A 25912-nucleotide genomic window follows, 5' to 3' on the forward strand; every position below is an offset into this window, starting at 1 on the left:
AAAATCCATAAATGGCAGTATATGGTACATACTATTCATTATACAACTTATACAAAGAAAAATGAGAGAGAAAAAAGCCTCTACTTCCAATCCACTCTCCCTTAAAGTGAAACCAGCAACTCTTCATCCTATTCCTCGCCCCATTCGCTATGGGCCTTTCTCTAAAACCTGTTAATCAGCAGAAACCCATTAAAGGACATCAGAAATAACAACATACTTGCTACAAGTTATATTACAACACTATTACAAGCTGTACGAGGCAGTTTGTGTAGTGGTTAAGGCACCAGGCTAGAAAGCGACTGTGAGTTCAAGTCCCGCCTTAGCCACGAAAGACGGCTTGGGTGGGCCAGTCATTCTCTCTGACCCCAACCCACTTCCCAGGGTGGTTGTTGTCGGGGAAATAGGAGGAGAAGGTGTTAGATATCTTCCATGTCTTCAGCAGGATACAAATAAATAAAAAATAAAATAATATCTACTAATCCCAGTTTGAATCCTTTTGATTAGATAATTATAAACACCTAAGATGTTCTTTTCTCCTCCGTTCCTCAATCGTAATACAAAAGGTTACTGATCCAATGATAGAAGCGATGGTGAAAGACCCCAAATGCATCCTGGTTCCAAGCATGCAGGACGGGCCTGATAGTCCGGCCTAATTCAGGAGAAGGTCGGTCCCATCTTCTCTCCTCTCTCCTCATGCTGGGACTGTCCACTCGTGCTGCAAAGAGAGGGAAGAAGCAGGCAGGGTCAGTCTGGGAGGGAGCCCAGAGGAGGAATCCCACCACCCAGGCTGAGGGATCAGCACCAATCTACTCAGCTGATCCCACTCCTGAGAACTGCTGCTTCCTCAAGAGGGATCTGCTGGGTGGGATTTTCCAAGGTAGAAAGAAGGGAGAGGCAGGGCTGGGACTGGCTCCTGAGGCGGCTGAGAACCTGCCCCACAAGTTACATAAAATCAATGTCCCCCTCAAATACAGGAATCCAATACTAGTCTGTGTTGCTTCCGGAGACCTATGGATCCCTATCTCCCCCCTATGTCTTCCTTCAGCATCTGGAGGGAGGGATCCCCAGAGGACTCCAAGGAGTGGAGAGAAGCCCCTTCTCCATCCATGACTGCAAGACCCACAAGAAGCCCCTCATCTGCCCCTCTTTCCCTCCTGCACTGGAGACCCCCCAGGCTTGTTAGGATATTAAATTTGGTAGCTGGAACAGGAAAATGTACAATAGGCAGTAGTTGATTGGTTGAGCTGGCTTCTGCATGAGGCAATCCACGCTGTGATTGGTTGCTGTGGGTATAAAGTGGGAGTTTCTCTTTTTCCCGCCTTTTTCGTCTGTGTGTTCCGTGTGCCTTTTGATTTACCTCAAGATATTCCTGTCTTCCTGACTATCTTGTCTGCTGCAACTATAAATGTTAAATACATTTATATATCTAACCTACAAGTTTGTCTCAGTGTCTTTTGACTTCAGCTGGACAGCTGCTACGTCCTTCCTTGACAAATCTCCTCTCTGCAGCTCTCTGAGCCTCCTGATCCAAGACAGTCAGATCCCCAAAGGAGCCACAGTCTGGCCTTGCAGGAGAAGAGTTTGGGGGCAGGCAGAGCCCCCCCCCTTCCCAGAGCCCCTCTGGATCTCCCCCAAATTCCTTCCCTTCCAGCCTTTGAGATGAATAGGAGAGAGAAGAGGGATTTCCCAAAGCATCTTCACCATTCACCTCAAAGCCCTCCTTTCCCTCCCTCCCTCCTCCCCACACAGACCCCAGTGGGGCCACTCACCTGCGAGGGAGCTACTAAATGGCCTGGTTCCTCCCTGCATTGGAGAGACAGACACAGAGTGAGAGGATAGGATAGCATACGATAGGATAGGATAGGGACAGGAATAGCTTTGTCCTGATCCTCTCTCTCTTCACCATTAAACCTCTGCAGCTTCATCAATCTCTCAAAGGATACCAGCCTATTTATTTAGTTTATTATTAAACCTCTATGCCATCCATCTGTTCAAGGTGACCCTAGGAAGCTTACCATAAAATGCCATGTAAAAATCAGGTACCGGGTTCGTATTATCAAATGTGGTGGACATGCCCAAAGGCAAAAAAATATTGGACAGAAATACATACATGGTTAGAAAAAATGGTAAAGCAACATATAGATCTAAAACCAGAAATATTCTTCTTGGGCATTTTACCGGAAAAATACAATAAAGGGAACACATACTTAATTTTACATGTCTTAACTGCAGCTAGAATCGTGTTTGCACAACAATGGAAAAGTGAAGAGATCCCTGCAGTGGAAAATGTAATTAAAAAAATACTAGAATGCGCAAAAGTGGATAGATTAACACTTAAAATTAAGGAGAAGAGTTCTTTCCCAGAGGATTATTTCCCTTTGGTTTTATGCTGAGCCTCAGGAATTCCTATCAATGCCTGGTCATAAAATAGTGTGTAGTTTTCTTTCTTACAGCAGCAACACAGAGTGGCATTTCGTTCTTTACAATAGGAAAGCCGTGTAAGTCGTGTAAGTGCGGGAAGGATATTGCAAAATCTCCATTCCCTCCCCAATCTGGGGCCAGCCAGAGGTGGTATTTTCCGGTTCTCCGAACTGCTCAAAATTTCTGCTACTGGTTCTCCAGAACCTGTCAGAACCTGCTGGATTTCATCCCTGATGCAGGGCCACAAACCTCAACAATGGAAAAACCAGTGGATTAAAGCTCAGGTATACTCACATCTGGACACAGCTGGGGCCAGATTTCCCTCCCACAACCCTCCAGCCTGCAAAGAGCCCAGCCTTTCCCTCCCTGCAGCCTCTGACCTTTTATGGCCACGTCCAGAGGGTCCTGCAGCCCATCGTGCTCCACGTGGCACTGATAACGGTCCCTCTCTTTGGGATCGATCCGGATGCTGAGCCAGTAGTGGTAGGTCCCATCTGCGTTGGGGGCCACAGACCCATGGAAGGTTTCCTCCTCCCAGACCTCCCCATTTCTCTTCCAGGAGACATCGATCTCCCTGGGGTAGAAGCCATCCACGCGGCAGACATGCGTCTCCATCCCATCCTCCACGTCCGTCTTGCTGCTCACGGTCACCACTGGAGGCTCTGCAGAAATAACATCCCCAGAATGAACTCTGAGCCCCTCCAGAGCCTGGAAGGTGGATGAGAAACTTAGAGGGGCAGGGAAATCTCCCACTGCTTAGTTTCAACCAAAAGATTTATATTCCACACCTGCAGTGTCTCCAAGAGTTTTAGGAAATGTTCCAAACCTGGAAAATTTTCAACTAGAAGGATTCCTGATTTTGAGTCCTTCTCAGTCTGAAAAACCTACAGCAGCAAATTGTGGCCCAAGTAAATTCCTCTCTGACCACTTTGAACTCTGAGTGACCTTGGGCTGCTCCCTTCCGGGGAGGGATATTGGAGCTGCTCTTTAGGGCTTCCTTTTAAGAAATAACAACACAGATATTTCTCCCTGCTTTTGAAGTCCACTTCTCTAGATCTCAGGCTGTTTTAGGGCTCTTTCAAGAGACACAACCACAATCTCACCATTATTTATTTTATTTGGCATAGGGCAACCCTTTCAAGAGGGAGAGAATGGGAACCAAAGCAAGGAATTCAGGGCTTTAGGAATCTCACCCAGGTTAATTTGGGAAAGAGGTTCTCTCTGTCAAAGGGGAGCAGGGAGAGGTGAGGCCAATGGAAGAGAGAGCAGCTGTTGGCAATTGTGGGGAGGGGTCTCTAATGGATCCTGATCTCACCCAACTGATCCTGGAGGGATCAAGGAGCCCAGAGAGGAGCATGTAGGGCCAGAAGGAAAAGGATTGTACAGGAAAGAAAAAGGGGGAAATATTACAAAGTGAGCAGGAAGCCCTGTGGGGTGAGGGAGTGTTCGTGAAAGTGGGGAAGGGGTTGCTTTCTGGGAAGTCACTCAAGTCAAAGATAAGGAAGCTGTTTGAGGTTTAAGAGAAAGACCCACAGAATCTGTGGGTTCCCCCCCCCCTTAACCTTGGCCATTACTATGTGGAGGCACTGATAATGTCCTATTAATGGTAGGTGCCCCCTAGTGGTGGAGGTGGGAGATGTATCGTCAGATGTAAGGAGGGAGCCCCCTGTGGGATGTGGGGGGAAGGAGAGTTGCTGGGAGGAATGTTTTAAAATGCCTCTCTGGCAAGGGGAACCAAACAGGCCTCCCACATTCTGGAGAGATGCTGGAAGGGGAAGAAGAGGATGCTGTCCCTGGCATCCAGGCTGCAGATCAGAACCCAAAGGGGCAGAATGTGTCCAAAAATCTGTCCATAAAGGAGGAAAGTCCAGCCTGGGTCCAGATACTCACCTGTCCTCAGCAGCGTCTCCTTCCCGTAGGACAGGTACTTCTTTATCCAGTCAATGCATTCCTTCTCCAGGTAGGACTTAAAGTACTGATTTCGTGCTGGAAGAGCATCCCATTTCCTTTGAGTGATCTGGGCCAGGGGTTCAGAAGCCACCCAGGTGAGGGTCTTCTTGTCGAAGGCGATGAAGGGCCTCCCTTCGTAGCCATACTGCATAAACCCTCCTTTGCTCCTGTTTCCCTGGAGTTCACAGCCATACATCGACTGCAACGTGTGAAGGCCTGAAAGGGGGACAGGAGGATGGTTTGGGGAGTCCAAAGGAGACACAGAGCCCCCCTCCCTCTGGGGATTTGAGACTGAAAGGAGGCACTGACACCTCCATTTCCTCCATAGCAATTCCCCCCAACTGTCCCATTTCAGCACCCCCTACAGGTCGGCCTAGGTTCCTGCATACCCCCCGATGGAGCCCCTGAACCTCGCCAGGAAATGGGCAGCTGGCGAATCCCCCTTTCAGCTTCTCAGGATCAGAAAAAAAACAGTGGGGGATTCCAAGGAGGACCAAGAAAAGAAGGGGGCCCAGAAGGAACAGAGAGGCAGAGCTTCCTCAGTCTTTCTGTCTCTTCTCTGCTCAGGAAGTGGCTTGGGGGGAAGGGGAGGAAGGGATCCCAGTGGGAACAGTTGCCTGGATCAACAACATCCAAGAGGGACTAGGAATCTTGTGGCCTCAAAGAGGATCCAGATGATCTGAGAATCTTTCAGGGATCCTGTGTTTACCAACAGCACCAAGCATCATATGGAATGCTTCCCACTTTGGGCTAACCAGAAACAAACCATGGTTTAGTGCAAAGAGGGAATGAAGCCTTCAAGGGCCACAAAAAAATATTTTCCTTCGCATCAGCAGCCAGTGGCCTAATCTGATCTGGAGACCCAAAGGGTTATTGACCTTTGACAGGAGCTTGAGCTTTACAGGCTCTGCAAGGCCCTGGAGAAGATGTTTCAACTTCAAGTGAACAGATTCTTGGATTTAAAATAAAAGTGAATGTTTAGAAAAGAAACAAAAGGAGATCCTGAAATGTTTCTACATCTGCTTGGGCTGGAGAGTGAGGAAGAATGCCAGGAAGTCTCAAATCTAATGGAAAACCACCTGGAAGGCCTGCAGGGATCCTTTCCCTGCATCTCCTGCTCAGCCTGAGAACTTTCCTTTGGAGGAAGAGGAAGATCCTCGTGAGCTGCAGTCTGATCCTACCCTCGAGAGGAGATTCCCTGATCTGCCCATGGGAAAAATAGTTCTGGATTTCTGCCCAAGATTAATCTCCTGCCATTCACAGAAAAGCCCTGAACATTTGGCTGCGGTTTTCAACCTCTGATATATGAGATCAAGCCAGGGGTGAAATCTACTTAGCTTCCCTACCTTCTGACATCGTTGGATTTTTGACCCTCTGCGCCAGTGGTGAAATCTGAACCGGTTTACTACCGGCTCGCTGGCTGCGCATGTGCACCATGCACCAAATGCGAGGTGTGCGCATGCGCAGTGCACGCCAAAAGGAGGCTTGGGAAGGTAAGTAGAACAGCGCGCGGGGTGTGTGTGATCAGCTGTGGCGTGTGATTGTCGGAGCCTTTTTTTTTTTTACTTTTTTAAAGCATTTTTTTACTACCTATTTGCCCAAGCTGGTAGTAAAATAAAATGCATTTAAAAGATTAAACAAAAGGCTCCAACGATCGCGTGCCACAGCTGTGATAGTCGGAGCCTTTTTTTACCTTTTAAATGCATTTTTTTACTACCTATTTACCCGAACCGGTAGTAAAAAAATGCTAAAAAAGTTAAAAAAAAAGTTCTGATGATCGCGTGTCGCTCAGCTGATTGTTGAAACTTTTTTTTTTTACATTTTTTACTACCGGTTCGGTGAACCGGTAGCATTTTTATTACCGGTTCGGATGAACCGGACTGAACTGGTAGCTTTCACCCCTGCTCTGCGCATGTGCAGAAGGCTTTGCACATGCACAGAGGGTTAAAAATTAGGAAGTAACGACGTCCGGGTGGGTGGGGGAGCCTTGTGCTGCCGCCACTACTGGTTCACTGAACCACGTGCCACTGGGGCTACCGGCTTGCGCGAGCTGGACAGACCTGGCAGGATTTCACCACTGGAACGAGCTCTGTCTTATTTCACAAGCATCAAAAGCTAAGACAGAAATTGTCTTATTTCAGTTGAAGGTGAAGTCTGTGGGAGGTCATCTCAAGTTTGGAACAGAACTGAGGATTTGTGGAGCAAAAAGAAAGCACAGGGATCACATTGAAAAGGCAACTTTCATTGTTTATGTTTAGTGTAAGAACACTGTTAATGCATCTATAGAGGTCTACGCATGAAACAATTGTGGCCTATCTCTGGGCCTGGATGTTCAGGGGTTCCCTGAGGTCTGAAAAATAGTTCCTCCAGGGTGAAAAGGTTAAGAAAGGCTAAAAGATATTTATATGTAGAACTGCTGTGAAGAATATCAGAAGTCACTTCTTTGTCTTTTTTCTTAACTAATTTTCCTCCACTGGTTTTCCTTTCTTGCATTTTTTATTTTTGATTGATTTTTTTTCTCTCCTTTACTTTTTATTACTTTCTATTCGTTTTTATCTTCCTGCTGAAAAGTTTTAGTAAAAATTATTTGTAAAAATTATAAAGACCAACAGGATGTCAGGGATCATTAAAATTGTATTGAAAACACACAGGCTTTACATAAAGCCTTTATATTAATCAAGGTAGAGCAACCACATCTGGAATATTGTGTGTAGTTGTGGTCAAAGACCTCCAAAAGGCCAGGAGACAGCTGGAGAAGGTCCAGAGGAGGCGACTCAGGTGATGGGAGGGTGGAAGCAGCCTCCCTTTGAGGAAAGGTTGGGACATTTGGGGCTGTTGAGCCTGGAAAGGAGGCTGCATGTTCTTGGGATGAAAGGAGGGGAAATGGCTGATGTTTGTGGAGAAGTTTTATCTCAGCCAAAAGCAGCCTCTCTTTACACACACATTTGCTTGCAGACCCTCCCCAAATAAGGTTCCTTGAAGATGTATCTTGCCCCCCAAAGATGGCAGAAGGGGGGGGCTGCAGAAGAGAGAGTCTCCCCCCCTCCAGGGCAGCCCCACCAAGAGGGCCGTGCAGCAGTTCAGCCTGAGGGACCAAGGATGGGAAGCCATGAAGGCTCCGAGAGACTCTGGAAGGGCCCCAAATGGAGGTTTCTTTCTTTTCCGTCTCTTCCCCATGAAGATTGGGAGGATCCTGGCCCTGAGATCCCCCCCCCACAAAAGCCCCCAACCCCCCATTTGGTCCTCCCGGCCTCTCCTTCCAACTGGAGGGTGAGAAGAAGCTCCTGGCATTTGGGCCCCACTCGCCCCTCCAAAAAGGGGGAGAAGGAAAGGGATCTAGTCTCCCCAGGTGGATCTGCACTCGATCCCTCATTTCTCTGGGGTGGGAACAGACAGAAGGACAAGGACCTGCTTCCCCCAGGATCTAATTAGGATCCACCTGCCTGTTTTTTTTGGGGGGGATCTGTGATTCCCTTCCTCCCCCACAGCAGGAGATCCACCAAGGCCAGATCCTCCATCTTTCATGGGGGGAGGGGAGATTTTGGTCTCTTTTTACCTCAGTTTATATCCTTATCCATATCAAGGCTCCAGCTGGTCCAGAACGCAGCAGCGCGGGTAGTGACGGGAGCAGCATGGCGCTCCCATGTAACACCGCTCCTGCGCGAGCTGCACTGGCTCCCAGTTGTCTTCCGGGTGCGCTTCAAGGTGTTGGTTATCACCTTTAAAGCGCTCCATGGCATAGGGCCTAGCTATCTTCGAGACCGCCTGCTGCTACCAACGACCTCCCATCGACCCGTGCGCTCCCACAGAGAGGGCCTCCTCGGGGTGCCATCAGCCAGACAATGTAGGCTGGTGACCCCCAGGGGGAGAGCCTTCTCTGTGGGGGCACCTACCCTCTGGAATCAGCTCCCCCCAGAGATACGGAGAATCCAAGACCTCAGTGCCTTCCGTCGCGCCCTTAAAACCCATTTATTTAAACAAGCCGGGCTGGCTTAAGATGAAATTTTTAACTGTTTTTTAAATGTTTTAAACGTTTTTAATTGGTAATGAGTTTTAATTGGGCCAAATTTATATATCTTTTAATTGTTTTTAATATTTGTTCTGCATGTTTTTTAATCTGGCTGTACACCGCCCTGAGTCCTCAGGGAGAAGGGCGGTATAGAAATCCAATATAAAATAAAATAAAATAAATAAAAATAAACATTCAGAAAGACAGAAGGATAAATTTAAACATCTTTTTATTAACTGCAATTGGCAGAAAATGTCAGCTATGGAGGGAAGGAGAAACTTATATTGATTTTTTAAAAAAGAATAAACATATAAAAAAAGACTTTTTAAAAGGTGTGGAGGCAGCCTTTCCCTTTGAAGGGACCCATTTCTCCCCCCTCTGATTCCTGGGGAGGGGATTATGGGGCTGGAGGAGCCACCCGACCCATCACTCACCTTCGCTCTGATTGTAGCGACTCCTTGCAGTCTCCAGGTGTTCTCTGAACTGCTCCTCATTGCCACGTTCTCTCTGGGTCTCTCTGTCCCAGTACTGGGGATCCTCCTTCCCCACCTTCTCCATCCAGGAGACTCGAGGCTTCATCCTCCGGCTGTGGCTGTCGTAGTGAACAAAGACCTGACCATCCACGTACCCCATAGAGACAAAGTGGGGCAGCCCCTGACTGGGCTCCGAGATGGCGGTGGAGAAATACTTCAGGGAGTGGGAGGAGGCGCCTGGAAGGGAGCCGGGGGGAAGAGTTAGGGGGCTTCAGCCAAGGACCCTGATCCCATGGAGGCTCCCATCTGAGGCTCTGGGAGAAAGAAGGAAGAAGAGGAAGAGGAAGAGGAGAGTTGGGGAGCAGAGGAGGAAGGGGGGAAGGAAGGAAGGGGGAGATGGTGGAAGAGGAGGCAGGAGGTGAACTGAGGGAGCAACTGAGAGGGAAAAAAAGGAGCTTCTGGAGGGACTGAAGGGTTGGAGGGAAGGGAAGGTGGGGGTGAGAGAGGAGGGTCCCCCAAACTTTACCTGCTCTCCCCCCTTCCAGCAAGGCCTCCCTCAAACCCCCTTCTGGGTTGCTCAGCCTCTGCCCCAAGGAAGCTGCAATGGCTGCACAGGTAAAAGGGGAGATTCCACCCTCCCAGAAGCTCAAAAGCAGCAGGAAACCCCCCCGGTCCCCCCTCCTTTCCATTCACAGAACAAAAAAAACCCCATTCTGACTTTACTGAAGGCCAACCTGGACTATTAATAGGCGCAGATTTGGGGAGGGGTTTTATAAAATGGGGGAGGGGGAATCCGGTGAGACCAGAGGCCATGGGATCCTTTGGGGGAAACCCAAATTGGGAAGGGCAAAGGGGGGAGGGAAGGGAGGAGCAATGAAGTGACTTAGCCCCCCAGATCTTCCCCCTGTCCCCCCCTCCCAGCTGGAAAATCCCCCCTCCCCTCCCAGAGTTCAGCCATCTGAGCAAGAATCGGATTTTGAACCCAGGACTCAGAGGGGCTCCTCCTCCTTCCACAGAAAATCTCAGTCTGATTAAACCAAGATTTCTTCCTTTCAGCAACCCAATTAGGGCACTCAAACTCTCCTTCAAAGACCTTTGCAATGCACCAGATTTCCTCTGAATCTCCCCCTTCACTTTCCCCAGAAGCTGCTCTGACCCTTCTCCTCCTCTGGGGCTGATCCTGCACTTGGTCAGCACAAAGAAAGGCAGAAATGCCCCTCAGCCACCTTGGAGGGGATTGAGATCCTGGCTATCCAACTCTTCACATGATCAGTGACTCTCAACGTAAAGGCCTAAATTAAGAGTTTCTCAGACTCCGACACTTGGACTTCAATTCCCAGAATTCTCCTCACCCCCAGAAAACCATTGGCCCCTCCACCCTGGCCCCACCCCCTGCCCCCAAGGAGGATGTTGGGAGTTTCTGCTGCCATCGCCCATATTTGGGGTGGGGGGCTCAGCTGGGGTCCTCTCCCTAAATTCAGTCTCTGTCTGGAGGGTCCTGTCATCTTTAAAGCCCCTCTGGGGAATCCAACATAAAGATACAAAATTATGTCAGTTTCTATCATGCAAACTCCGGAATGAGGAACATCAAAGTTTTTTCAGCCCTTCTTTGAAGGACAGGCTCAATTCACAAGACATAAAATTATGCTAAACTTTATTAAGAATGACAAAAAAAAAAATCACATTAAGTCACTGTTTAGTTCTTATCATCAAAATACAAACACAGAAGAGACTCTAAGGCTGCCCAATGAACAGAAAAACAACCGTTTCTAAGCAGGATAAAAGAATCAAAAGAAAATAAAATGAATAAAATGCTGCTGGGAAATCGATTAAGCTGGAAAATCTCCATGACCCCTTTCTGGTGTCAATTCTGAAAGCTCTTCAGATCAGAAATTATTTCAGGGCACCAAAGATTTTGAAGATCATTTTCAGGATCGTTCACGGGACTTATTTGGGCAGAACCTGGGTCTGCATACAAAAGGGCAGAACCTCCAAAGCCCAGAGAAATAAATACAGGGAGTCCTCGACTTATGACCATAATTGAACCCACATTTTTGTTGCTAAGTGAGACATTCGTGAAGTGAGTTTTGTTCCATTTTACAAATTTTATTGCCACAGTTGTTAAATGAATGGTTGCAGTTGTTAAGTTAATAACCGGGTTGTTAAGTGAATCTGGCTTCTCCATTGACTTTGCTTGTCAGAAAGTTGCAAAAGGGGATCAGGTGGTACGGGGACACTGCAACCGTCATAAATAGGAATCACTTGCCAAGCATCCAAATCTCGGTCACGTAACCATGAGGACGCTAAAATGGTCATAAGTGTCAAAAATGGTCATACTGTCACTTTTTTCAATGACATTGCAACTTTGAATGGTCACTAAATGACCATTGTAAGCCGTAAGTCGAGGACTACCTGTTGTAAGTCGAGGACTACCTGTGCTCCTACTGCCCATTCCCTCCAGTATGGTCTCCCAGGCCTTCCCAGTCCAAGGCAAAGGCCTGGGCCTCCTTCTTCCTGCTCCTCCCCACAATCCCAGGGGCTTCTCAGAGTTTTTGGGGAGAGGGAGCCCCAGACCCCATTTTAGCTCTGGGGAGATTTCAGATTCCAAAGGGATCAAAGCTTTTCTCCAACAGAAGGAGGGGGGGATCGGACGCTCCATGATCCAGAACCCGCTTCTTTCCCTTGTGGGGCTGAGGAGAAATGTGTGAATCTAAGGCAGGTGGGACATCCTCACAGTCATGAATCCTCCTCAAGTCAGGACTGTCTGTGTCCAAGCAAGCCGTTCATTTCATGGTCAGCATCCAGAGTTGCTTCTCTTCTTCTGCCTCCAACCCAGCCTATTTAATGGTTAAGATCCTGACGGTTTTTCTTTCTGCCTTTGGAAAAGCTGCTTCAGTGATAGTTTCTCTCAGCAATCAACTAGGAACTTCCGAAGGCCCCTTCCGGACTACTAAGAGTCTGGTGGCGCAGTGGACTAAGTGCTGTTAAAGTAGCACTTAGCTGCCAGCTGTCTGCAATTACTGCGAGTTCAAATCTCACCAGGCTCAAGGTTGACTCAGCCTTCCATCGTTCTGAGGTAGGTAAAATGAGGACCCGGATTGTGGGGGCAATAAGCTGACTTTGTATAAAAAAGAACACTGCTTGGGGAGGGGGGGGGCGAAAGCCTTACTAAGCAGGTATATACAAAAGTATGAAGGCTGTTGCTTAATGCATTGTAAGCCGCCCTGAGTCTTCGGAGAAGGGCGGCATATAAATCAAACTAATAAATAAATAAATAAGGAATAATAACATCATAATATTACATTTGAAATATTTTTAATTGCGCAAATTTTCCCACTTTGGTGGCTTCTGGAATGGAAGAAGGAACACCTGAGGAGGCAAATCGCTGCCTGTCCCAGAAAAGAAAATGTTGGGGATCTTGGGGTTTAGGATGCGGTGGGAGGGGGAGGTTCCAGGAGAATAGTGTTCGCCCAGCAGTGGAAAGAAAAAGAGATACCAGCTGGTGCCCAAATTATAAACAAAGTATTAGAGTGTGCTGAGGCGGATAGAATGACGTATATGTTGAAAGAAAAAGAGGATTCTGAATTTTTTCAAAGCTGAGACTGTTGGTATCGGTGGTTGAATAAAAGAATTGAGACGAAGTGAAGGTCTATGTTAATATGAGGAGAGATATACTTATTTAGATTGAAAGATAATTGTATGAAAATCGCATTTGGGGATTGCTTAGCTTATTCTGTGTTGTGGGCATAATTATTTACCAATGAGGGCAGGAATAGGACCTGCTGGGATAGACGTGTTTGTATTTCTGTTTAGTGTTATGAATGGGGGAGGGAGGGAGGGGAATGTATGGTTTTTGTTTTTATGTATAAATAACGTCTTTGTCTTGTGTCGATTTTAATCTGAAAAAATTAATAAAATTTATTTTAAAAAGAAAGAAGGAAGGAAGGAAGGAAGGAAGGAAGGAAGGAAGGAAGGAAGGAAGGAAGGAAGGAAGGAAGGAAGGAAGGAAGGAAGGAAGGAAGAAAGAAAGAAAGAGGATGAATCTTGAGGAAGGTTATTGAAGGAGCCTTTCTCTCTCCAGACTCTCATCCTGCTGCATTCACAGGGCAGCCTTATCCCGGTCAGTCGCTCCTTTGCACCAGTCTCCGCCTCTGCCAATGCAGGGAACCGAGAATCAAGCCGGGTCCTCCCAGCACCAGAAGCCACAAAGAGCCACAGATCACCGCCAAAGGCAGGAAAGAGGATCCAGGCGGAGGGAGTTGGGCGGAGGCAGCCAGGAAGTTTGTGAACTGACCTGATCACGTGCAAACGCCGCTTTCCAACAATCTTCATTTTGGAAGGGAGAGAAAGAATTGAGCTTCGGGGCGCCCAGGTAGACTTGACTGACATCTGGAGGGTCCACCCTTGTCCTGTTCCCAAAGGGGCTCACCTGGAGGGGGGCAACGTCGGAGCCTAATCCCAGAGGATTCTCCTTTTGGGAATAAACTTTTGGGAGGGGAGGAGAGAGAGAGATTCCCTGGCAGATAAAAAGGGAGAAACCCCCCAAGGCCCCCAAAGGGACTCACCGAAGCAGCTCTCTCGTAGGGCGACCGCCACCAACACCAGGAGCAGGAAGGGCGCAGAGCGCAGAGCCATCCTGGCCGCGATCCTCAACCTGCGCTCCGCTCTCCTGAAGTCTCAAGCAAACCGAGAGGGGCTCCGGGTGGTCAACAGCGCAACAATCCAGAGGCCGCTGCTGATTGGGTGAACTCAACCAGTAGAAAAAAAATAACCCCATGTTCGTCATTGTTGCTAGGCAGAGGTCCAGGCGCAACCGGCGAGAGAGGCGTGGAGAAGAAAAGGAAAGTTCCATCAGGAAATCCCCTTCCAGGGATTCTGCCTCTTGGGGGAGGGGCGGAACTGTGGGGCTGGGAAAAGTGGGAGGTGTTTCTGGGCCTGGGGGGAGGGGCGCAGGCGAGGGGGAGGGGAGACCCCTCCCAGCCCCTCCCAGCCGGGGATCAGGGGGAGCTGCCAAAAAAGCCAAGGAAGTCTTGGGCTGCATCAACAGAGGGAGAAGATCAAGATCAGGAGAACTCTGGTGACCACGATACAAAAAAGTCGCTGAGACCCTAGAAAGTGTGCAGAGAAGAGCAACAAAAGATCATAAAGGATCCTGAGGCCAAATCTTATATGGTGAAGAGACTGAAGGAGGGAGGGTCTCTGGCAGAGAAGAATGGGGGGGGACCCATGATAACTGCCTTCCAGTACTTAAGGGGGTTGCCACAAAGAAGAGGGGATCGGCCTCTTCCCCAAAGCTGCAGAGGGCAGGAGAAAAGAAAAATGGGTGGAAGCTTCTTAAAGAGAGATCCAACCTAGAAGTAAGGAGAAAATTTCTAACAATGAGAACATTTACTCAGTGGAATAGTTCTCCTCCTGGAGTTGTGGCTGCTCCATCACTGGAGGTTTTCAAAACAGGACAACAGGACAACCTTTGGACCAGGATGCCATAAGCTCTCCTGCCTTAAGCCGGAGGTTGGACTGGAAGACCTCTGAGGTCCCTCCCGGCCCTACGATTCTATGTTCCAGGTCAGAAACTCCGACTGATCTTTGCTCTGGATGAAAATGCTCAAAGGCTCTTGTGGCATTTTCAAGACAGAGCTGTCGCCAGAAGTGTCTAATAAATAAATATATTTCTAGAAGCTTTGATTCAGAAGGAGGTGCTCAAATACAGATTGAATTCTCACCAAATGCTTTAAATCAGGTGTCTCCAACCTTTTGGCTTCCCTGGGCAGCACTGAGTGAAAAGGGATTGCCTTGAGCTGCATATAAATTATATAATATGGTCCGTAAACCCTTCTATTGTTTTTTTACATAGTTTATTATAATATTAAGAGTTTTCTGGGTCTACATTATTAGCTGCCCAAGGCTGAATGCGACTCTTGTGTTGGAGGTGGAAACTGTCCACTTTTTAGGCTGTCAAAGATGGGAGCTCTTGAGGGCATCTGGGAAGCCCAAAAGGAATTGGGATGAAAGACAACCCCCACTCCTTTTCACTCCTCTCCCAGAAAGCATCCGCTATACAGGTAGTCCTCAACTTACAACAGTTCATTTATTGACCTTTCAAAGTTACGGTACTGAAAAAGGGAGATGTGACCATTTTTCACACTTATGACCGTTTCAGCATCTTCATGGCTCATGTGATTTACATTCGGACGCTTGGCACCTGCCTCATATTTATGACGGTTGCAGAGTCCCAGTCATGTGGTCCCCTTTTGCGACCTTTTGACAAAGTCAGTGGGGAAGCCAGTTTCAATTAATAGCTGTGTTATTAACTTAACAACTGTGGCAAGAATGGTTGTAAAATGGGGTAAAACTCGCTTAATAAATTTCTCGCATAGCAACATAAATTTTGGGCTCAATTGTGGTCGTAGGTTGAAGACTTTCTGTAATATGGGGGACATCTTTCCCATCAATCAGGGGTCTCCCCACTCTTGGGCCACTGCATCATATGGGCAGCTGAGGAGCCCAGAGAGGATCTCCCAGAAGAGGAGAAGCTGTGCTTCTGAAGAGGACCAGGATAGCTATGGCCGGTCACTGAACTCCTGTCTCCCAAAGGGCCACTGGGTGAGGCTCAGAGACCACCATTTGGCCAGCAGCTGAGGAAAAGGCGGATATGATATATGAGGGAAAAGGTGGATATGTTGCTGCCACCACCAAGCCAAGACCAATGGCCATTTTACGGAAGATGAGCTGGTGATGCTAGAGAAACATCTGGACATAGGAACAAAATGGCTGCCTTCTCCCCAAAGGAGCACACAGGAACCCTCCCCAGTTCTTGCTCCTTCCAGGTTTTGCCTTCGTTCCTCCCCTTCCTCCCACTCAAAGAGAAATCGGGGTCTCTAATCAACAAGGAGGGGAAATTCTGTGCTATTCCCAACTTCCCATAACAGGCAGAAACTGTCAGGTGAGAAGAAAGCAAAAGCATTTATTTTCAGCAAACTATTTTCGTATTCTTACAGTAGGTGGGGAACGGTTAAGGGGAAAGGAGCCAGGCCAAACTGTGGATCTCCTGTTCCATTTTGCTTAGAATTAATCATTTTATTTTATTCAAAAGATTATTCAAAAGAATTGAGCAGAGACAGAACAAAACTAAACAAAATTATTGGGGAAAAAATTAATTTAAAAAAAGGAAAACACATATTACGTCTCCCTAGTTGAACACTAAGAAACCTATGGGAACAATAATAGCTTCCTGCCTTGCAAAAGAGGTTTAAAATTTATAATCTTGTACATCTATTTGCAACCTAATTGACCTGTCATAGATTACATATGTGAAAGGAAAAATAGTTAATAGGTTGAAAAACAGCAAAGTTAAAATGCAAAGTAACTGTTAACAGTCTCTTATTATAATTTATTCATAGAAAGTCTCCACGGTTCCTTATTTTAGCACAAATCACTCCGATCAGATCAAATACTCTTTGTTTGGTTCTTAACACTGTAGTAAAACCTTTCCTTAGGATTTTAAGTAGGAACTTTACCAACAATTGCATCTCATTTCCACAGTTCAGGAGTCTCTGCTGTAAATATCTCTGCAATGTCTCTGCATCCATGTTGAATAATCTCAGAGTTCCTTGTGTCCGTATTCTTTTCCATCTTCTCTGACAAACCAACTACTTTCTTCTTCGTATCTGACAGCCACAAATCCAATTCCTCAATTCCTCAAATTGCAAATCAGGTCCGACTGTTATTTCCTGCTTTGGGAGATCATCTTGATTTTCCAGAACCGTTCCTGAGCCACCAATTTTTTTGTTTATATTTTCAAGTAAAACCTGTACGTTGGAGAGCATTCTTCTTTCAATTACCTCCCAAAATAATTGATCTCCTTTCAAAGACACAAAAAACACTTTTTGTTCTCTCCTCATGGACAAGAAAAGCAGATAAGCAACAGCTTCTACAGGGAAAGAGGTTGTTCCCCCCCCCAGGATTAAAGAAAGGGAAATTTTCCCATTGAAAAATTAAGGGATAAATATTGAGGCTCTTTTTTAAAAAAGAGGAAGAAGCTAGAAAAAGCAAGATTGATAGTATACTGCTGTGTAAATGTAACTGTAAATCCACCACAAGTTTCTTAGTTAAAAAAATAATTCTGAATATCATAGTGAAAAAGAACAGAAAAAAAACTTGTAAAAAGTCCAGTTATGCGTTATAAAATAGGAGATTGTCATAAAGCCATAAAATAAGAGATAGCAAATGAGACAGGAGCCCTTCAGGCCCTTCCAGCATGTGGAACCAGGGTATATTTTGGGTCTTTCATCGTTCATCCCAACGTAGATCCTGGATCTCAGCATGCTGGAAGGGTCTGAAGGGCTCCCCCTGACTAATGCAGAAGAAGGTCGATCCCATCTTCTCTCCTCAAGCTGGATGGTTCATTCGTGCTGCAAAGAGGAGGGAAAAAGCAGGCAGGGTCAGTCTGGGAGGAAGCCAAGAGGAAGAATCACACAATCCAGGCTGAGGGATCTGTAAAGATCAACCCAGGGAAGGAGCAGGAGGAGCAGCCTCAAGAGTGAGATTTCCAGAGCTACAAGAGGGGAAAGGCAAGGCTGGGACTGGCCCACGTGTATGGATGCCTCCCCTCAAATACGTAAGTCCAATTCTACTCCATGTTGCCTCCAGAGACAGGTGCCCATGGATTCGTGGCCTCCAGAGAGCCCAGGTCTTCCTTCAGCATCTGGAGGGATGCCCAGCTGGGCTCAAGGAGGGGAGAGAAGCCCCCTCTCCATCCATTGACTCTGGGGCCCCAGGAAGTCCCTCCTCTGCCCCCTCCCTCTCCTCCCCCTTGCACTGGATCTCCTCTATGCAGGTCTCTGACCTCCTGATCCAAGACATTCAGATCCTAAGAGGGGCCACAATCTGGCCTTGAAGAACAAGAGTGTGGAGAACAGGCAGACCCTCCCCCACAGCCCCAATGCCCCTCCCCCAAACTTTTTGCTTTTCAGTGCTTGAGATGAACAGGAGAGGGAAGAGAGTTTCCCAAAGTATCTTCAACATCAGTTGTTCCTTGGATCTCAAAGCCCTCCCCCCCCACCATACAGCCTCCAGAGGGGGAAACTCACCTGGGAGGGGGCTGCTAATTGATCTGGTTGCTTCCTGCATTGGAGAGAAAGACACCGAGTGAGTCTCTGCCTTGTCCGGGTCCTCTGAGGAGGACATGTCTCTTTCTTTACCAATCAACCTCTGCAGGTTCAAGACCTTCTCACAGGAGACCAGGCTGTGTCACCAGAAGAGTCTCTAACCACTGGGGCTCATGGCTTCACTGTGGATTTTCTAATTTCCCTCCCCAGAGCTGATGGGCTTTTTGCTCCAAAGATGGAAAAACAGCCATAAAAGGATAGACAATTTCAATTGAAGGCGCAATCTCAATAGATTTTTCTATTCTTTATCCGAGTTCCCTCCAAGTAAATTTATTTATTTTTTTCCTAACCTTTCTATTATTTTTATCAATCACTTCAAGGTGGTAAACTTAACTAATAGTCCTTCCTCCCCCTATTTTCATCCTTAACAACAACCCTGTGAGGTGTGTTGGGTTGAGAACGATGGGCTCTCAAAATCACCCAGCCGGTTCTTCAAAGATAAGGCGGGACTAGAACTCACGGTCCCCTGGTTTCTCTCAGGTGCCTTCACGACGAGGCCAAACGGTGCCAAATCTATTCTGTATTCAGCGGAACCAGACACAGAGGGAACACATGGTGGGTGGGTGTCTGTGTGCGTTAGGAAGCCCTTTAAAAACAGGTGTGGGGGGGGTCTCTCCCTTTTTTCACCCCTCCCATCCCCCCAAAAGTCTTGCTAAGAGTCAGGGTGGCCCTTCCTCACTGAGCAGCTGCTCCCTCTGACTTGCCAGCTCCGTTGTCATTTCTGCGGTCCTTGGTGCTTTGTGAGCTTGCCTGTTTTCTTGCGGATGTTGTAGTACCTGGTGCTTACAGACTAGCACTGATGATGTTACCTAGTTGGGCAATAAAACGTCTGCAATGAAACAAAGAGCCTTGGTACTACAGTGGTTTAAAGCACCCTGTTATTAACACAGCTGCCTGCAATTTACTGCTGGTTCGAATCTCTCCAAGGCTCAAGGTTGACTCAGCCTTCCATCCTTTCTAAGGTAGGTTAAATGAGGACCCAGTTTGTGGGGGCAATAAGCTGACTTTGTATAAATATACAAAAGTATGAAGGCTATTGCTTAACGCACTGTAAGCCGCCCTGAGTCTCCGGAGAAGGGCGGCATATAAATCAAATAAAAAAATAAAAAATAAAAAACAAAACAAAAAACAAGCCAGCTCAGAGAGCACCAAGGACCCCTCATGTCAACCCTGAACTACAAATATTCTCCTTTAGGTACTTTTGTCGCTTTCTGGAGTAGAAAGAAAAGAAGATGGGGAGGTCAGTCAGTCTCTTGGCTGGAGGGGAAGAGACGGAGAAGACAGAGCATAGACCAATAAGGTTGGAGGGGACCTTGAGGTCTTCTAGTCCAACCTCCTGCTCAAGCAGGAGACCCTCTATCGTTCCGGATAAATGGCTGTCCAATCTCTTCTTGAAAACCTCCAGTGACTGGGCACTGACAACTTCTGAAGGCGAGCCCTTCCGATGATTAATTGTTCTAACATGTCAGGAGATTTCTCCTTAGCTCAAGGTTGGAGCGCTCTTCAACTATCTTCCACTGGTGACTTCTCCTCCTGCCCTCTGGTGCTTTAGAGAAGAGATCGGCCCCCTCCCCTCTGTGACAGCCCCCCCAAATACTGGAAGGCTGTTCTCATATCACCCCCAGTCCTTCTCTTCATTAGACTAGACGTATCGAGTTTCCCTCAACCGTTCATTGTACGGTTCAGCCTCCAGGCCCGTAACCGTCTTCGTTGCTCTTCTCGACACTCTTTCTAGAGTCTCTCAACATCTTTTTTGTATCGTGTTGACCAAGACTGGAAGCAATATTCCAAATGTGGCCTCACAAATGCAATATAAAGCACTACTATTATGTGAAATTCCCTCTGTTGATGGAACCTAGGACTGCATTAGCTTTTTCGGCAGCTGCAGCAGACTGCTGGCTCATAGGTTCAGTGGTGATCTATTAGGACTCCTAGATCCCTCTCACAGATACTACCATTGAGCCAGAAACCACCCTGTTCTGTACTTGTACATCAGTTCCTTCAAACACAGGCACACAAACACACACACAAACGCAAACAAGATACACCCAAACAGTTTGACCCAAACTCTTTTAGCTAAGAAACATAGGAAAGAATTCTTAACACTTGGATCTCTCTCCACATACAGCAAGTAGTTCGGCAGTTCTTCAGCCAGAGGTCATGGCAGACAGGAAGATACAGATCAGGGGTGAAATCCTTCTGGTTCGGACCGGCTCGGGCGAGTAGGTAGCGATGGTGGCGGGCAGTTCGGAGAACCGGTAGCAAAAATCCCTGCCCCCAGCCCCCCATGCCCAGCTGAGCCGCACGATCATCAGAGCCTTTTTTTTCTTTTAAATGGCTGACGAGCCAAGCTCTGACGATCCCAGCTGAGTTGCCTGCTAATCAGGCAACTCAGCTAGGATCGTCAGAGCCAAAGTTTTTTCTTTTAAATGGCTCTGACGATCCAAGCTCTGACGATCCCAGCTGAGTTGCCTGTCAATCAGGCAACTCAGCTGGGATTGTCAGAGCCTTTTGAAAGCATTTTTTTACATGGTTTTACATGTAAAAAATGGTTTTAAAAGTAAAAAAAAAAAAAATTGGCCACGCCCACCCAGTCACATTACCCCCCACCACCAAGTCACGTCCACAGAACTGGTAGTAACAAATTTTAGATTTCACCCCTGATACAGATGGCTCCAAAGTCTCCTTTTTCAACCAGTTCAGAGGTAGAGAGCCTTGGGATGGGAGACCAAGAGGAGATCCAGCTGGCATCACCAAAGCTCCTTTCCTCTCAAAATGCTCACTACTGTTCCCTATTTTCACAGACTTCCCTAACCATGTTATGGCCAAGCCGTTGATTTCCAGCCACTTGGAAAATGGAACAGCTTCTCATCAGAGGGATCGTCCACCCAGCCGGGTCTTCTCATTCTTCTTGAGGATTCCTTGTATCAGATGCTTCTCCTTGGGGTCTCACTTCCTTCCCAAGAACAGTTTGGCTGTAAAGAAAAGGGAGCCCATCTTCCCCAGACAACTTCTTGGGAGGAAGAGGAACCCAGAAACCCCCTGCCGTTTCATGAGCTGCTTTTGTGTTTTGAAAGACAAGACGCCCAAATGCACACGTATGGCCTTCAACTGATGCTACCTCTGGTGGCTGCTCTGAGATGGAGATTACATGAAAAGAGGACAAATCACTCACTTGATGCTGCATTGTAGCCATTCCGACGTTTCTCTGCAAAGAGAAGAATCAGTGAAAGCTCCAAAGAATCCACCAGAGATCACCCAATTTCTCTCCTTGTAAGAGGAAGAGCCCCAGGAGAGGTTTTTACACTTGTTTAGCCACGTCTCCTGGCCACTCTCATTATCAGACGCAGGAAGACGTTCAGACTACAAGGAAGCCAACTGATTTATTCCAAGAGAGAACTCTGCTGCCTCCGAGATGGATGGAGGGGAATTGGGGGAAGCATAAGCAGCAGCAGCTGGGAGGGGAGGAAGGTTTCCATGGAAATCCTTCTCTGCTGCTTTTTGACCAAAGCCTTTGAGAGGGACAGAACTGGGATGCCTCTTCCCAACTCAGAAGAAGACAGGATTGTATGAAGAGGCTGAGATCTCAGCGGCTCCCCAAGAGGGCTGGGAAAACAGGGAAGGAGTAAGGAAGCCCTGAAGGAGCTCCCCATAGGAAAGATTGGAGAGGAATCACCCCATATTCCTGCAATCACCCAGAAAAAGATACTTACTGTAGAATATCAGAGTCCCAACAATCACCAGTAAAACAACAACCACGACGCAGCCGATGATAACTCCCCGGTTGGATTCTGGAACAAAATTGAGAAAAAGAGCAGATCATTGAAGGAGCCCCCTCCCCCAAAATCATCCCAATTAGAGGAGAGATCTAATGCAGCCAAAGGACTGGGAATTCCTCCAATAAAAAAGTCTTAGATCTCATCTTCATGTCCCTTTAATGGTAGAAGGAAGACACTTTGACAACCATTGTTAGAGGACACGATGTTGGCTTGTTGCCTTTGTCTCACCCCAGTCCAGCATGTCAGCCCAGCAGCTGACATTCATCTTTACCTGGTCAGCAAAAAAAAAAAGCAGCTGTTTGAAATCTTGTAAGTCTCAGCAGTTTATAGAAATAAAAACTTCCATAACAGAATAATATAAACAAAATTTGTGAAACATTAAAAATGTTTTCAGTTTTGTTCTTTTTATCGTTTGTCACAATATTTCACGACTCTGACTGGAATCAGACAGCTCTGTAGATTATCTTTAAGCCTGAATATTTGCATTTTACTATTAGAAAATGAAAGGATTCATACCACCTATCTGTGTTTTAAGTATAGAGTTTCATTTTCTTCATCCCTTGTAAGATTGGCCCATGTTCCCCTACAGGAGAAGAAAGGAACAAATCCTTCCTTCAAATGCTCTCAGTCCTCTGGATAGAAATTGTTACAGCCTTCGTATATGAAGCTTTTAGCTTGCCAGGAAAACAACCCAGCATGTGGGGATCCTCTTGTGACACACACACCGGGATTAGGAGGAAGAGTCCAGGGAAGGCCTATCACATATCCCACCGTCCACTCTCACTCTTTCCTGAAGAATAAACAGAGTAATCCTCCTTATGTTCAGGGGCAGAAGACTCAATTACCAGTCCCAGATCAACCTCAGTTGGAGCTTTTTCAATGATTCTGAAAGTGCATTGATGGGGTTTGTCCAGAACTGGATGTTCTCCTTGAGGATCAGGGCAGAAGACAGGGAGAAAATTGTCTGCAACATTTGGGATACACACAAACACACACATGTATATATATAAGTATAGTGTGCGTGCGTATGTGTGTGTATTTATATATACTTTATGCTTCTGACTCATATCCGGTCTTCTGTCAAAACCCAAGTATCTCCCATGCAATACTTGAGTCTTTCATTTTTGTTTATTTATTTATTTATTTATTACATGTATTTATATGCCACCATTCTCCCGAAGGGCTCAGGGCAGCGAACACAGGTTAAGAAACAAGTACAATAAAATCCCATTTTAAACCAAATAACTAATTTATTTTATTTTATTTTTTATTTTATTTTGAATTTGTATACCGCCCTTCTCCCTGAGGACTCAGGGTGGTGAACAGCCAAATAAAAACATCAAATACAAATATTAAAATACAGTTAAAAATATATATATAGATTTGGCCCCATTAATAAACAAAACAATTAAAAACACTTAAAAAGAATTAGGCCAGCCCGGCTTGTTGGAAAAAGAAGGTTTTAAGGGCACGGCGGAAGGCACTGAGGTCATGGATTCTCCTTATCTCTGGGGGCAACTGATTCCAGAGGGTGGGTGCCCCCACAGAGAAGGCCCTCCCCCTGGGGGCCACCTGCCTGCATTGTTTGGCTGATGGCACCCCGAGGAGGCCCTCTCTGTGGGAGCGCACGGGTCGATGGGAGGTCGTCGGTCTCGAAGATAGCTAGGCCCTATGCCATGGAGCGCTTTAAAGGTGATAACCAACACCTTGAAGCGCACCCGGAAGACCACCGGGTAAATAATAAAACCCGGAATCAGAGTCAGCCTATTTGTTTGAACAGCCAAGTCTTCAGGTCCCGACGGAAGGAACGGAGATCAGGAGCCATCCGGAACTCAGAAGGTAATTCATTCCAGAGGGTGGGAGCACCCACAGAGAACGCCCTACCCCTGGGGCACAGCAAGATGACATTGGCTTGCCTTTGTTGCCTAAGTGAAGGACATTGTGCTGTAAAGGGAGGGAGCTGTGCTAGTTTCTGATAGGAAAACAAATGAGACCAGCAGGTCCTTGTCTAACTATTGATGCATCAGTCCAGCCACTTTTAAGCATTTCACGAAGTTTGCTGCAATTCACCAATCTTAATAAAATGTACTACTCAAAATAGGGGCTACCGGATACTTCCTGATTTTTGTAACAAATTTAAAATGAAAGAATCTGTGCTCGGCATAACTGATGCTTCTCTGCTGGAGGCAGGAAACGGGAGGAACAGAAGCTAAGGGAGGATCTAAGAGCATTTCATCAGGATTGGTCAAGTATTGCGATGGGCTTTTACATCATCAGAAGCCAGTTCTTTGGACTGGTCCCTGCAGATTCACCAACTTCTACTATGGAAAAACCAATGGATTAAAGCTCAGGTTTGCTCACAACTGGACCCAGTCAGATTTCTGCAAGAAAATTATGATCTCATAGACTGTGAACTCTCATATCTTGATTGGCAAATTCTATTCTCTGGCTGTAATACTGCTGACGACCATTGTAACATTTTCGTGTGCAAAGTCAAAAGAATCATTAAACTTTACGTACCACTAATATACCACAAAAAATAAACTACCAATAACAATAAGGAAATTACAATCCAGAAAAACTCTCTTTGGCGAAAAAACAAAACTAACTACGTAGCTAACTTCAAAACCCGCTACAAAAACTTATGCCAACAAATAAAGACTGAATGCACCAATTATCACATCAAGCAAGAAGAAACCTTCTATGCACAAAATCCACCCGTGCCTTCTATAATTTTGTAAACAACAAACTTAAAGACTCGATCCCACCCCTAAAAGGACCAAACAACAAAGACTGTATTGAGAAAACCCTTTAACACGTTCTTCGGCTCAGTCTTTGTAAACATCAACAACATATGCCCAATATTTCCCAGTCGTACTACAGACAATTACAACGATTACGGTGCTCTTATACATATTGATTTTACAGAAGACAATGTTGAAAAGGCACTACGCAATCTAAAACCATCTCTATCTATTGGACCTGATAGACTATGTGCATACTTCTTAAAAAAGCTTTCCATTGCAATTGCAGAACCTCTGAGCATAATTTTTGAAAAATCTTTCAGTACCAGCACCTTGTCCTACCGATGGTCACAAGCCAAGGTCATCCCTATCTTCAAAAAGGGAGACCCTAGCCTAGTTGAAAATTATAGACCAATCTCTTTATGTTGCGTCACCTGCACAGTCATGGAATCAATCATTAACCAATCTATTACCCTCCAGCTAGAGACAAACAACCTATTTTCTAACAAACAATTTGGTTTCAGAAAAAAATTATCCTGTAATCGACAACTACCGTATTTTCCGGCGTATAAGACGACTTTTTAACACATGAAAATCTTCTCAAGTTGGGGGTCGTCTTATACGCCGGGTGTCGTTCTCCTGTAACCAGGCAGACCAGCCCGAAAGGCTCTGACAAGCCTTAACTGGCTCTGACGATCCAAGCCCTGACGATCTGCTAATCAGGCAACTCAACTGGGATCGCCAGAGCCATGGAGAAGGAAAAAAGTTTTTCCCCTCCAGCTTGCTTACCTTAGCTGCTTGCCTTGCTTCGCTTGCCTTACTTCGCTTGCCTGAATCCATTCTATCAGCAAGCAACTCCCTGCCTGCAATCAAGCAGGCAGGGAGTTGTGGACTTCAACTCCCAGAATTCCTCAGCCAGCAAAACAAAGCTGGCTGAGGAATTCTGGGAGTTGAAGTCTACAAGTCTTAAAGTTGCCAAGGTTGGAGACCCCTGTTCTATTGGGTAAGTTTTTTTCCCGTTTGGGATCTTTAAAAAAAATAGTTAATTGGGGTTTTTTTTAGTTGTTCTTTTTTAGACCTAGCCATTTAAAGTTTAGGAAGTTTTAAATTTAGCTTTCATATAAAAATAAAAATAAAATAATATTTGTGCAGCTTTCTGAGATTTAGTATGTTTTTGTAGTGTTTCACTCTAACTACACAAACACATAAAATCTCACAAAGCTGTATGTGGAATTTTGTGTGTGTAAAGTGTGAACGTTGGGTTTTTGGGCTTTTAGTGGCTGTGTGAGGTTCCTGCTTGTTTCAGGGGCCATTTTGGGTCTAGCACAGCTGCTTTTACATTGTGGGTGAGCCAGTTGTGTTGTGTTGT

At 46.4% G+C, this 25912-nt stretch overlaps 2 protein-coding genes across 2 annotated transcripts in view; both read right to left on the reverse strand.

Moving 5' to 3' along the window:
- LOC139311800 (major histocompatibility complex class I-related gene protein-like) overlaps positions 1-13563 on the reverse strand; it is a 34181-nt gene extending 20618 nt beyond the window's left edge. The window contains exons 1-2 of the mRNA XM_070936318.1: positions 13419-13563; positions 8815-9090 (exon numbers count right to left, since the gene is read on the reverse strand). Of these exons, the coding sequence (XP_070792419.1) occupies positions 8815-9090; positions 13419-13488 (346 nt within the window). The 5' untranslated portion in view covers positions 13489-13563. The remainder of the gene's footprint in view (positions 1-8814; positions 9091-13418) is intronic.
- Positions 13564-15423: 1860 nt separating this feature from the next.
- Positions 15424-25912, reverse strand: part of LOC139309892 (class I histocompatibility antigen, F10 alpha chain-like) — a 34906-nt gene continuing 24417 nt past the window's right edge. The window contains exons 6-11 of the mRNA XM_070934080.1: positions 21734-21811; positions 21196-21228; positions 21133-21153; positions 17920-18041; positions 17120-17246; positions 15424-15488 (exon numbers count right to left, since the gene is read on the reverse strand). Of these exons, the coding sequence (XP_070790181.1) occupies positions 15424-15488; positions 17120-17246; positions 17920-18041; positions 21133-21153; positions 21196-21228; positions 21734-21811 (446 nt within the window). The remainder of the gene's footprint in view (positions 15489-17119; positions 17247-17919; positions 18042-21132; positions 21154-21195; positions 21229-21733; positions 21812-25912) is intronic.

This window comes from Pituophis catenifer, unplaced genomic scaffold (assembly GCF_029215685.1).
Source record: "Pituophis catenifer annectens isolate HBS135680 unplaced genomic scaffold, rPitCat1.0.hap2 SCAF_2, whole genome shotgun sequence".
NCBI classification, from domain to species: Eukaryota; Metazoa; Chordata; class Lepidosauria; order Squamata; family Colubridae; genus Pituophis; species Pituophis catenifer.